This window comes from Pteropus medius, unplaced genomic scaffold, assembly GCF_902729225.1.
Source record: "Pteropus medius unplaced genomic scaffold, Ma_sr-lr_union100, whole genome shotgun sequence".
NCBI lineage: Eukaryota > Metazoa > Chordata > Mammalia > Chiroptera > Pteropodidae > Pteropus > Pteropus medius.
In genome coordinates, this window is record NW_024344378.1 from 23077294 (window position 1) to 23091422 (window position 14129).

A 14129-nucleotide genomic window follows, 5' to 3' on the forward strand; every position below is an offset into this window, starting at 1 on the left:
GCAAATATAACTTAAAAAAAAAAAATAATAAAGAAACGCATGCAGGCTCTACAGGCGAGGAGTCCACTTCATGTATCTGTTCTCTGTGAGGTAACTCAATTCTCTTGTAGAGAAACATGCAAAAGGCCAAACAATATCCCGAGCCATACTACACATGAAAATTTTAAAATATGCAACATTCAGAATGCACCTTTCACCTCTGTACACACAAGTCAATGCGAAATCTGCAAAGAAACAAGTGTCACAGTAAATGAAGTCAGGTGCAAGCAATGATAGCAGTAGTGCTCACCCAGTTTGTACAGTAATTGGCACTCTACAGTATTCCTACTCATTTTTTGATTCATTTGCACTTTGTGCTGCCTCTCCCTGGGGATCTAATTCAATCTTTACAGAAACATCTGGCCCCTCCGACCTCATTAATTTCATCTTTTTCTTTGGAGGGTTTTTCAAAGTGCCCAGCCTCTCCTTCACTTTGTACTCCAGTGTACTGTGGGGAATCCCATAAATACTCTGAGCTTTGGAAACACTCATTTTTCCACTCATAACCACTGAGATTGCTTCCTCCAGTATCTCACTGTTGTACTGTCTGTAACGCCCTCTTTTCTTCCGAGGCTGCTTGGAGCCAGGGTCTCCTTCTTGATCCGATGTGGGATATGGCTGTCCAGAGGTAGACTGCTCAGCATCTGAGCCCCAAGAATCGGGTCCAGCATCTAACATGCTTTTTCTATTTTGTTTTGGAAGAATAGCCCTCAATTTTTTACTAAGCGCGCTCTCCGTTTGTGAACCCATTACCAAAGAGCTATAGCTGTACTGATCACCAGTGCGAGACTCCCAAGAAAGATCCATTCCTCGAACTTGTGGTATCTTTAAATCTACAGGAGATGAATGGCTCACATCCTTTTTTCCATCTTGTTTTGCTTGAAGTGCCATTTTTGGAAAGGCAGAGTTTTCTGCAAGAAAAGGAAGGTCACTGATGTTGCTGAGTGCACCATTTCCCCTGAACTTCATTCGGCTGAGGTTGAACTCATAATGTGGTTTTGCCCAAGAGGCTTCCCTGGATAATATTAAGTGTTGTCCATGATTCTGTAATCCAGATGGCCCAAGGCTGGCAGCTGTGGACAATTGGTTTCTGTTCAGTAGTTCTTCACTAATCTGCAGAGATCGAGCCAATGGAACTTTGAGTGATGTGGAGTGTCCAAAACCTTCCCTGGCTCCATCCTGTAAGCTTCTTGGAGGTACCCCATCACCACTCCGAAGTCCGTCCGGGCGGTACTGGCTGGGTCTCCCAGGTCGCCTAATTGGATGGAAGGAAACTGATGTGAGCAGGACTTGCACAGGTAGGGAGGGATGGGTGAGGGGACCACTCCTTTATTAGAAGGCCTTGCTTGGGTAACATCACTTTGTGTTTGTGTTATTTATTTATTTTTCTCTAAAATTAAAAAAAAAATGGTCTCAGCAGTTAGTTTTAAAACATGTTCACAAAAAAAGAAAAAGGAAAAAAAGAAAAAAAAAACCAGGAACTTTTTGGGCAAAGAAAAATTAAACCTGTCAGCTGGTCTCTGGTTGGGTTCACAAATTTTCGGAGAAAAAGTTTCGCGCAACTGTCTGAAAATAGCACCTTAATTATTAATTACAAAGTAATCATCAAGTCTCCATAGATCTACACAGAATTGTTTAACCAATGTGACGTTACCACTAAACAAGTACAGTAATAAAAGAGTAAGCCAAATTATTTTAATGCAACATATCCAACATTCATGACAACCAGCTATAAAACTGGAAACATTTACATTGGTGGAACCCACAGATAATTGCTCGTTTATCTCGCAAACAAGTTTATGCTCATTACCAAAAATCAAACAACTCCAAATAACATTTCTTATTTTGCTCGTGGGAAAAAATATGGCTACAAGCCCCAAGAGGAAAAAACAACCCCAAACCAAAACACCCATTGTATTATAACTTACCACACTTCTTCATTTTAAAACACTATTAATTGCAGATATATGAGTACCACTGATTCTCCATTTGAAATAATCCAAGCTTTAAAGAAACTGCACTTTATTGTCCCCAAAATTTGTTCCTTAAGTTCTAGCTACTGAAAATAATTATTGTCGCAGGTATAGAAATAATTTTGTAGCAGTTTTAAAAAAACTTCTCTTCTTAAAATACCAAACATCAATTTTGCAATTTCAAGTGAACAGTTTTCAAATACTGTTTAAAAAGTCTATTACTTATACAAAGTTAATTCATAAGGTTTTCATTTTCACAATAGAGAAAGATCATCAATGATAAAACTGGCAACTGGTAAAGCATGCCCAAGGGGAATGATTACATTAAGTAGGCACAAAAGTGGAACTTTGCAGAAGTAATGATAAACCAGCTATGTACTTCAAACGTCTACAGGGACTCTGTGCTGTTAACAGTAAATAATACAATAAGGATAACAATAAATATTCAACTAAAAGATGGACAGTTCTGTTGGTGTTTCTGTCACCCAGAAAACAATACCACATAGAAACCACTTTCTTTCCATTCAGAGGGATAAACACAACAACTTCAACCATATAATAATACATGGACCTGGCGGCTAAGTTTAAAGTGAATCTTAAGCAAGGGATTCATTCATGCAGACCACACTTAGGCTTCTCCTACCTGTGTCCGTAATTATACAACTCAAGTTTTCTGATGTCTAAATGGAACCCAGTGATTTGGGATCATGATGACTTATATCTAGTAAAAACTATAGTGAAAAGGGCTTAAGGAAAAAGACTGGTAAACTATGCAAAATGAATTAAATTAATAAGTTTTTAGACTAAACAGAAGAGGACAGAGAAAGGAAAATGATGGAATTTTAGAGAAAATAAAGGGATCAATTTAGAAGGCAGTAAAGAAATCCTTTAATTTGAAGGTAATTCAGAGTAAGCTGAAAAGGTTAGTCCATTTAGTGTTGACTTATCACTTCACCACCTATGTTGATATTCCATTCCCCATGCTGATATTCTAAAAGTTAAACAAACCTAAATATTAAACTAATTCAACTTACTGAAGTTATTTTTCACATCAAGTTGATTTTTTGCTCACAACAGTTTTATGGAAATACCTTTCCCATATGGCACCTAAACATCTTCATTGATACCTGATTTCTCTAAATGGTTATCATGTACACACAGAGGGAGAATTAGACAAGTCTTACACTGTAAAATTATATAGTCAGAAAATTCACTTTACTCGGCAAAAATCAGTTATCAAAACTAAGCATATAATAATGTCTTGGCAGCAGAAGATAGTCATCCATCAACATTTACAACCAGTCTTATTTACTTAAAAAAAGAAAAAATATATACAATTATATTTTCTGAACTGCCAGAGTTAAAATTGCAGTTCAAATCAATAAACAAAACCAAACCAAAACAAACAAGAAATAAACAAACAGCACATGCGTGTGCGAACATACACTCTCTCATGTGAACATACACTCTCATTCTCTCTCTCCCCCTTCCCTTCCTTCCTTCTCTCTCCTTCCTCCCCCCACCCCCCACTCTCCATTAGAGATAACCAAGTTAAATACTGGAGCCCAATTTTTATTCAACAACTTCAACACACATAATACTGCCTTTACATATGAACTCTGGAATTATTAAGGTTGGGGCACACTCCAGAACACTCAACAACAAAAAATCCAAAGGCATTCTCATTATATTCCTGATTATTTACTAATTGTACTGAACTGGCAAAATTCATCTATACTAATCAATTCTAGATTTCACAGACTGTGCTTCACTAGTCTGATGAACTGAAAATAATTTTACTGAAGGCTCATCTACAAGAGTGTTATCCTGAAGGATTTTTAAAACATACAAGGGAGACTGGCATCAATCTTTGATAAAATGTCCCCTATAAAACTGTGGAAGGCTACAAATATTTTCCCTTACCCGTTCCCTTGAGTACTGGAGCAGCCTGGAGAATGGCTCAGGGAAGTGCTGCCAGCACATGGACTTTTCTTAGTGGACAGATCAAGTACACCGTCTGTAGAGATACAAAGAAACACCTGAGGATATTAAAAACTAGAATCAAATGTGAACTCAATAGGTTAAAATAACAAAGCAATAGGCCCAGTCAATTACGCAGATAAACTAGCCATACATGTGAGTTATGAAATCAATTCATTAATAGAATCAGGACACTGTTCCTCCTGAAGCAACATAAATTTAGCAAAGTTTATTTTATCTAATATCTCCAAGTGTTAAATATTTTAATAGGGCAAAAGAAAAGGTAAAGCGTATCACTGCAGATACAGTGAGATATTAGAAACAGCAGTTTTACACAGTATGAGGTTCGGCGATAAAACTATTAGATTTCATTTTCTAAATTTACCTTGATCAAAAAGCATATGAATTTTTAATGCTACAATGTCATACAAATCATAAAACAATTTCTTGAGAGCTAAGTCTACCTGAAACATTAAAAGTACATAACAACTAGACTTAGGAAATTTTAAATTATGTAAAAGTCGTTTTAAAATATGTTTATACGGTTAAATTACATGTATATGCTATACAAGAGAGTCTGTAAGATGAATCGGTTGTTAATTGTTTATAATGTGCATGTATCTTAATTATTCTTTGGACACATCTATAAAAAACTGTGTATTTGTTGTCAAATTTTTGGGAAAAATCTGCAGAGATTCAAAATTCCCTTGCTGATATTTATGAAGGCAAAGTTTTTCAATTAACAAGCTATTATAAATTGGTGGGCCAAGTTTAGGGAAAGATAAAGGAATGAAGTCTTGATACCTATGAGAGCCTAGAGGTTTAAGATCTTTTTTACAGAAACTATACCAAATCACAAATTCATGTTTTTAGTACATATAATTAGAAGACTTTCTTGTCCCACAAAGACTTTTTCTCTTCATAGACATGTCCAGAAGAGAAAATTCACAGTCTGGACAACTTTTAAAGTTGCCATTATGTCCAAAATTAACAGAGGAAGATAATATTCAATGCATCTCTGATGTTCAGTTGGCCAGCAGGGAGTCCTTGCTACCTAGTTATGTTAAAATTCACCCCAATATTGAATCCACATAGGACTTATGTCTGAAGGTACTGTCCCTCCTTATTTCAAGCTGTTAGAAATATATAATTGAGTTTATAAACCAAAAAAGCCTACACTCATACAGAATAACTGTTGTCTTTTAGAGTCACTAATATTTCTAAGTACATAATTGTAATTGTATAAAATCAAGTATCCTATTAGATATCTAATCCAATTAGTTATCTAACATGCAAATGCACTGCTTAAATATTTCCAACAAAAGACAGTATTATTTAAAGACCTCTAAATCTATCTAATCAAATAGGCAACATAGTTTAAATCTACCACTAAAAATACTGTGATATAAGTGGAAAGCACTAAAATCCATTAGGGAAATATAATTAAAATTTTTAAATTTCATTTGAAATAATCCTATCATCTAATTCAAATTTCTCTCTTGGTAACAGCATGCTGTCAAAACAACATACCTCTTAAGCATAATCTGAGCTATAAGAAGTTAAATTAGGCTAAGTGTTATCTTTGTATGTTTATCTTCATTATTAATACTTTCAAAACAACCTCTATGCTGTCATTCTTCTGTTGTAAACTTGAAATTTTTAATGCATATTTTGAGTAAAGATTTTAATGAAAACTACCATTGTTGTAAAGAAAACAATCCTCAATAAAACAGAAAAAGAACCAACTTTGCAACTATGGTAACCAGGTACACTGATCAATGTGAACACAGGACAACTAGGAGGTCTGCTAGGAAATCTCTTAGAACTTAAGAGATTCCGATTGTTGTTCACTACACAGAAACAGAAAAAAAGCAAAGAAAAACTAAAAAAATTCTTTAATAAGCAACTAAAGCCAGTCCATTAAGTGTAAATCCTTCATAAATTACTTACAATAAAAGAAGTTATTTAAAAGGTTTTTTATAAGAATTAAACTTATTTACTTTGCAAAAATAACATGTATTTCTCATCAATAAACCCAAACATCTCATAAGCTTTCTGAATATTATGAGACAATAAAATCTTATTAGTATAGACCACCAATTTACAATTTTTTATGGTTCAAACAATGGCAGAGTCGAAATGTTCACTTCATCTTTGTGAATTAAAGGTAAAATGAGATCACAAAGCAATAGGCATATTTAATCTATTTAAGAGAGTAAACTTTTCAAATACAAAAAATATTTGCTGAGTGATACTGATAACCTCTTAACCTCTTCACTTAATTAGGATTCTCACCAACAAATTACCTTTCAGAAATACTCTAGGGGTAGTTCACAATACAGTACATGTATGTATGTTTTTATGTATTGATTAAATATTGAATACACCTAACGGCCTGAAATGTGTCTATTGTCTAACCTTGAGTTTTTTTTTAAATTGCAAAAAATACATTTTTGCCTTATGATCTCATTTGCAGAGCATAACTTCTACCTAACAAGACATATTTATTATCAGAAAGGTGCTAATCCTAGAACATTGATGGATAAAGGAAAAAACTTAATTTTTCACAGGGCTTTTGAAAACAATGGATATGACAATATTTTTGAAAGTATAAATTGCTTATATAAATATCAAGTAACTTAAAGATCATTAACAACTGTAACCACTTAATTTTCCTGGGTTTTACATTAATCGTGACTATGAACTACTGATGGGTAAGGTAACCACTTTACCTGTACTTCATCTCTATCACTGCAGAGTCAGCAATAATTTTACAATCACATTAGTTTTTAGCCTATTATTGCTACTGGTGCCCTACCTACCAATAATTTTTTTCTCCCCAAATTAAAGTATTCTGATTGGACAGAGGAGACCTTGACATCAAACCATACCTTGTTCGCTAGGTTCTGACTGAGACTTTCTGACAGTAAGGTCCAGAGGTGAGTCTTGGTCAGCCATGAGAAGTTTGCTGAGCACAGGGTTCTGAGTAGTTGCAGCCGTGGGAGAGGTGGTGACTGGAGATGCTTTCGGCAGGCTTTGGTTCTTTGTGCTATTGGGCTGGCTGGGGTCCTGAGTAGAGCTATTTTTTGAGGTATATTCAGCAGCAAATTGTTGGATCATTCGCTGCATGATCTCACGGGCCACTAGGGGAATACTGGGGTCGGAGACCCAGGGACTGTCTGTAAACAAAGATTTATTTACTTTTAAAGTGGGACAATGTACTAAAAAAGACAGCTTTCAAGCAAACATAAAATTTCATTTTTTTTCTTAAAATGCAATATCCTAAAATAGCATTTCCTCATAATTGTATTTTTAATCTCTAAGCTTGAGTTGCAGATTAAAAAAAAATAAACTTTTCTTGAAATTACTTCTAAACACTCCCCCAGGATTATGAAATCAAAGAGACAAATAGTATATCTTTATGGGCAAGAATCACTTACCTGACACAGAAATCCCCAAATCCTTCTTTTATGAAATAATTATTTCCCCATTTACCATCTATAGATATCTAGTTCCCCCTAGATTTATCTATAGCCATTTCTTCCTGAATTGTTAAAGACTGGATTTATTACTCAGTTCATAAGTGCTTAATTCACTTTCTGTCACAGACTGAAAGCATACCAACATTATAAAAGGATACTTAATTCTCACACTTTAATGTTCACCAGAATCATTCTGAGGGCTTGTAAAAACAGCCTGCTGGGTCCTATCCCCACAGTTACTGACTCAGCAGTTCTAGGGTGAGCTCAAGGCATTTCTAACAAGTTTTCAAATACTGCTGGTCAGGGGACCATAACTTTAGAATTCTTGGACTAGAAGTTTAAAAATGCTCTATCTCAAAAGCCTAAGATCATACACACATTTTCCATGAGTTCTTTAAATACACTCTAAAGAAATAATGAAGTAAACATCTAAGTTTCGATTTCTAATCAATGTTAACTTTAAAATAAAGACTATATGAATTCATCAACTCATAAAACTTTCAGCACTACAAGGGACCTTGCAGGTCAAATGGAGAAAAATAAAAGGGAAAATGTTTTGTATAAATATATTATCACATCTCTTTCATTACCACGTTATCAGGTAGTCTGAGCTTCCCGAGAGCAGAAATTATGTTTGTTTACCACTGTATACTCCAGCACCTAATCTTGCCTGCTGTAAAGTATGCATTCATATTAGCTGAGTAAGAAATGGATCAAATAAATTACTATCAGACGGTTCTTTAAGAAATAAAGGAAATGTGATCTAAAGAGTAAGTGGCCTTTTCACATCTTTATAGATAGATTAATAGTAGAGCCTTGACTAAAACTCCCCCTTACCCCCGATCTTAATGTTCCACCTGCGATCTTCCCCATTCACACTTCTGAGGCTTTAGAAGATGGTTCTCAGAAAACCAGAGTTTCTTTGGTCTTTTAAAGAAAGATTAACTAGAGAAGGTAAATTACTTTACCATAATATTTTGAAGTTGTATGGAATGTAGGCTGATTTATAAACTTAGGGAAAAAACTGACTCATTATTAAAACCTAAAATCTTCACAAAGAACACACACACACCTCCAAACCTCATAGGACTCCTAAAAACAGACGATTCTTTTCTGAAGGACAATACTTAATACCAGAAGATGGTCATAAAGTCAGAATATTTATTTAATTCTCTGAAGTTTAATAACAAAGTTTGCTCTACCGATAACATTTCTGCTACTAAGAAGTATTTCTGACTTTAAGTTTCCTCTCTATACTCTGAGCATGCAAGATGGTATAGGGATAAAGGTATTCAACTAGGTAAGATTCAGAAGTTGCTACAATCACTGACAATGGTTCCTTAAATGTATTTTTTTAATTACAGTTGACATTCAAGATTATATTAGTTTCAGGTTTTCAGCATTGTGGTTAAATATGTATTTAACCTTAAATGTTTTAATAAACATTTCAGTCACACACTGCTTTTAAAATCTCTACCTACTGAGGTTTCAAATTAATATTCATTTAACTTTTCACTTAAGATCCATGTTTTTACAGAGCATACGATCCTTCAAATGAAAAGACTGCATATAATTTCAAGTTTTAATATATTAGTGTATTTTTCCCCCTGAAAAGTTGGGAAATATATAATACATAGAAAAGAAAGTTTCCAAATAGGAAGCAAAATGAAGTAATTTATGAGATCTTGCGTTTAACTAGATTAATAAATATAATTAAGAGATTTGTAAGAGTCAAATATTTTATGATAAAGACCATAAACTGCTTGTTTTTTAGCTTTAAATGGCTGCAGCATATTTTTGCTTTAAATTTGAGCTTTAAATGGCTGCAGCATATTTTTGCTTCTGTGTTGAATGGCTAACACAATCATGAAACACAATTCCTGTTTATGAACTGATGACATCTCTGCCATTTGAATTTCTATGTCTTTTGAAAGTACCTTGAACACATTTCATTCCTTCACTTAAAATACAACATCTATAAACCTAGCCATGCCTAGGGGAACATGCACAACTGATTCAAATAAAAACAACAAATCAGATCAAAATTAAAAGTACAGAAAAACATGTAAATGCTACCTCACAGCCACTTGCATGTTTTAAAAATGTGAATCCAATTTTTAGAAAAGTGTCAAATTTTCTAAAATGTGACAAAACAAGCTGAAAAGAAATATGATTATGATAGTTATGGAAGGTATACTGTTCTTAAATTGGAATTTATTCAGTCCATACCACAAAAACCTACTTTTATTGCATCTAAGTTTCTACCCAATTATTTATAACATACAACTGCAATACTTGGAAGTAAAAGACAAATTCAAATATCCAAATTATTTATTAAAAACAAAATAGTCTCTTCGGACTAAATTGTCTGTCATATTTCTGGACACTAAACATTTTTGGTATTAATTTGGAGAGTATTAATGTTCATCTTTGAAACATTTCCAAGAGGAATAATAAAATATCTAAAAATAATATTAATATATAAAGCTAGGAAGAACTTCTAATTGCAAAGCAATAGTTCCTTTTCTGAGCATCATATGCCAGTATTAAATACACAATATTAACCTTACCATAAAATTTTAAATAAGTTTATTCTAAGATTGATTCCAAGGTAAGAATTCCTCCCCTAAAGGCTATGTTTCCAAAAGTTTAATTTCCAAGTAAAATTGTAAAAGCCTTACTGTAAGTTATTCCTTCATGACAAAGGGATGGTAATAGTAGAGAAGTAGGCTAGAATTCTCTTTAGGAGTCTGCTTATGATTGATCTTAACTCCTTCTATGCAGAATGGATGAAAAGTGGTTCCTCCATATAAGTTAGGGAGAGGAGTTCATCTTTTCAGTTAATGATATTTACTGGAGGATTAAATTTATGACTCAGTACACATCCTAAAGGAGAGGAAAAGAGGAGCTGTAAAGACATTCGTTTAGTTAATAAACTGACAGAACTGATCTATCCAGTCACTTATACTTCAAATGTTAATTTCCTTTAATAAAACAATCAAATGTTCATGAAACTAAGAATACCTTGAACATAAATTTGGAATTCAGGATACTCTATTGGGATAAGGTGAGCACAGGAGCCTTGGTTGAGAGCTTTAGGTCAGAGGGTGCAAAAGGCTATTAAAAGAGAAGTGAGGATGTATTAAAAGATTTAATTTTGTCTAGGGATCTAATGGAAGAAAAATAAAGTGCCACTTTCAATGCACACAATAATTTCGTGCATCTCTTAATTTTATATGACACTTCAACCTTATATTCCCTTTTGAAAATATTGATTACATTAAGAAGAAGCCCAGCTGGTTTCCAACAGTAACCAAGCCATTAGAATCAACACTCATCATCAGCCTTTTAATTAGTGTACAGGCAAACATCCGCTTTCAAACTTCAGAGGAAAGGAGGGCATTTCCAGATGAGTAAGTGTAAACTAGAATATATATGAAGAAATATTAAAGAAAATGAAATCACTGACTCTGCTGAAGATTATATAAGAACATTCAGGATTATCAAGAATTTATAGGAAACTTTTTTTAAGAACCTGTCATAGGAACCTCCATCTTGGAACTAGAGGAAAGGCATACCTAGGGAATACAAATCCATTTAGAAAGAATATCTTGAAGGTAAAGACTCTTCACTAGAATGGATATGAATGGAAGCTTCCTGAAGGTCTGGCTGATAGCAATTATGCTTTATGGATAGAGAAAAATGTAAAACAAACCTATAAATTTCAAGGAGAAAGATAAATTGAAAAACATAAGAGGTAGAGTTATTAAATGCCACTTCAAATGTATGGGGAAATGTTTTATTTTATAATAATGACTTTCTTTTTCCAATTTTAAAAATTTTAAAAATTTAGTGAAATAAGACTATATCAAGGAGAAAAAAAGGCTTGCATATCTAATTTTAAGATATAGCTGTACATTTTCTCTCCAAATAGTATTTCAGTGAGAAATTACTAAAATTTTAGTTGGTTTTATGGTTATCAGTGATAAAAACAGTGACTGTTCATGTGAAAAAATCTGCCTCACAAAATACCATGTACTGAGATCTTACAATTTTCAGACTTTCATAATAATTTTAATAACTATTTAACTAAAACTTACATGGCAACATCACTTCAGAGCAAAATGGAGGGAGAGGGGCTGTCTTAACTCTATTCCAAATTTAACTTGACCAAAGAAATATAAAGAATTATAAAGTGTATTATCAGTAAAGAAAAATATTTTTTAAAGCAACTTTAAAAAAATGACATTGATATTAAGGAGATTTATATAAGACAGAAAGATGCTAAGAGTCATTGTTTACTAGAACCAACCTTTTCTATAAAAGACTGCATTGAGGAACTCTTCTGCTTGTCTCTCGAATCGAATGATTTTTGCTTGCTTTTGTTTAAGCAGAGCTTCTTGCCCAGCTTCCGAAGCTGGTTCATCCAGACCGACTAAGTGTCCCTGCAAAAATATTGGTGACATATTTGCACAAGTATCTTTCCCCATTCAGTATCAAAAGCACAAATGCGAAATCAAACACAAATGTTAACAGATAACATAAATGGATTTAATTAAAATATTTTAAAGCTTCAAACCAAGATAAAATTTATCTCCACAAAAGCAAAGTGAATATAAATATACACTCTGAGTGGTTTTTATCCATGTTTTTTGGTTGTGAGTTGTGTACATGCTAATTAAATTGTAATTACTAAAGGAAAAATTTCCTTGCGCATTCAAATATAATGGTTCTTATTACACTATAGCGATAGTTCAGACATTGAAGGCATGTTATATATAATTCACAAACGATTTCCTCAAAGATTCTGAATATACTCAGTGATATCTGCAACAAGTTATGATTTTTCCTATCACCCAAATTGCGTCAACAGCACAACCAAAATACATATTTTGTAAAGACACATGTAGCATCAATTATGTACTGTAAACAAATAGTTCACATATGAAGAAATCCTTTGCATACTCAAACTAAAATAATGATCCCTTAACATTTCCATATAGGACATATTGTTTGCCACATTTGTTTAAAACTTTTTAAACAAAATATCTTAAGTTTTATAAATCATTACAAAAACCTTTATTATAGTTATGTTTGAAAACTTTCTCTCTTATGGACTAAAGAAACTATTAAGAAAGTTAACCTTTTAAAATGAATCACAATTAAAATAATTTAATTTTGATATAGATTTAACACTGAAAAGGCATCAGGAACAGGTGCAGGCATACCTCAAAGATACTGCAGAGGTTAGGTTTCTCACAAATGCAATAAAGTGAGTCGTAATCTTTTTGCTGGTAAGAGGGCCTTGCCTTCAATTTGTGAAAAACATAACACCCATAAACTACAATAAAGCCAAGTGCAATAAAATGAGGTATGCCTGTATTAATTAAATAGTCCAATAAAATTCTCAATGGTGTTATACATTAATGTCATTTCAATGTTTAGTGATTTTTAAAAAACATATTACATGTCATAAACTGTAACTCCTTAGTCCTACATGTAGTTAGTTCAGTAAGACTCTCAACAAAATATCTACACTTAAACTACATTTTATGTAGCAGTCAAGCTACTTAAATCAACACAGAGCAACTAACCTAGCATTCAGTAAGGCAGATGCTACATGTTCTTTCTTGAATCAAACTATTAACAATTTTATCAGCCTGGACTCTGAAATATACAGATTACTTTTAGTTGGTTCATATGGATTATAGTCACACCTATGTTTTGTTTTAAAAAGTTTTACTGAGATATAATACACATATTATGCAATTTACCCAGTTAAAGTGTAAAATTCAATGTTTATTTTTAGTATATTCACAGAGGTGTGGGACCACCACCATGATCTAATTTTAGAACATTTTCTCTCCCTGTCCCCAAGACCCCTGTACCCATTAACAGTCACTTACCATTCTCCCACTTGCCCCCAACCCTATGCAACCATTATAAGACCTTTGTCTTTATAGACTGGCTTATTCTGGACATTTCATATAAATAGAATCATACGATATTTGGTTTTTTAGTGACTGACTTCAGAATGTTTTCAAAGTCATCCAAGTTATAGCATGTAATACTTTTTATTTCCACATAATATCCTATTGTATGAATATACATTTTATCCATTCATCAGTTGATGAACATTTGGATTGTTTCTACTTTTTGGCTACTATGATATGAATGCTGCTGCTTTTAATATTTGTGTATAAATTTTTGTGTGCATGTGTATTTTCATTTCTCTTGTAAATATACTTAAGAGTGGAATTTCTGGACTGTACATTAACTATGTTTACCATTTTGAAGTGCCAAACCATTTCTCAAAGCAGCTGCACTATTTCATATTGCCTATAACAGTGAGGGTTCCATTTCTCTACAGACTCATGGACACTTGTTATCTTCTTGATTACACTATCCTAGCACATGACAAGTAGTATCTCATGATTTAGAGTTGCATTTCCCTACTGACTAATGCTGAACAGCTTTTCATGTCCTTATTGGTCATTTAAATACTTTTTTTGGAGAAATATCTATCCATATGCTTTGGCCAGTTTTTTACTGGGTTATTTACTTTTTTAATGTTAATATGTAAGAATTCTTGACATATTCTGGATATAACTCCATTATCAGATACATGATTTGAAAACACTTTTTCCCATCTGGA

The 14129-nt window shown here is 33.2% G+C and overlaps 1 protein-coding gene across 9 annotated transcripts in view; it reads right to left on the minus strand.

The window, feature by feature from the left end:
• Nucleotides 1–14129, minus strand: part of LCOR (ligand dependent nuclear receptor corepressor) — a 118607-nt gene that overhangs the window by 35587 nt on the left and 68891 nt on the right. For 7 of the 9 annotated variants that reach the window (XM_039871635.1, XM_039871637.1, XM_039871640.1 and 4 more), the window contains 3 exons: nucleotides 11787–11919; nucleotides 6884–7171; nucleotides 3936–4029 (listed from right to left, as the gene is read on the minus strand). In XM_039871635.1, coding sequence (XP_039727569.1) covers nucleotides 3936–4029; nucleotides 6884–7171; nucleotides 11787–11919 — 515 coding nt within the window. Of the gene's footprint in view, nucleotides 1–14; nucleotides 1295–3935; nucleotides 4030–6883; nucleotides 7172–11786; nucleotides 11920–14129 lie in introns of those variants that run through there. The other 2 variants (XM_039871642.1, XM_039871641.1) reach the window with 1 other exon arrangement.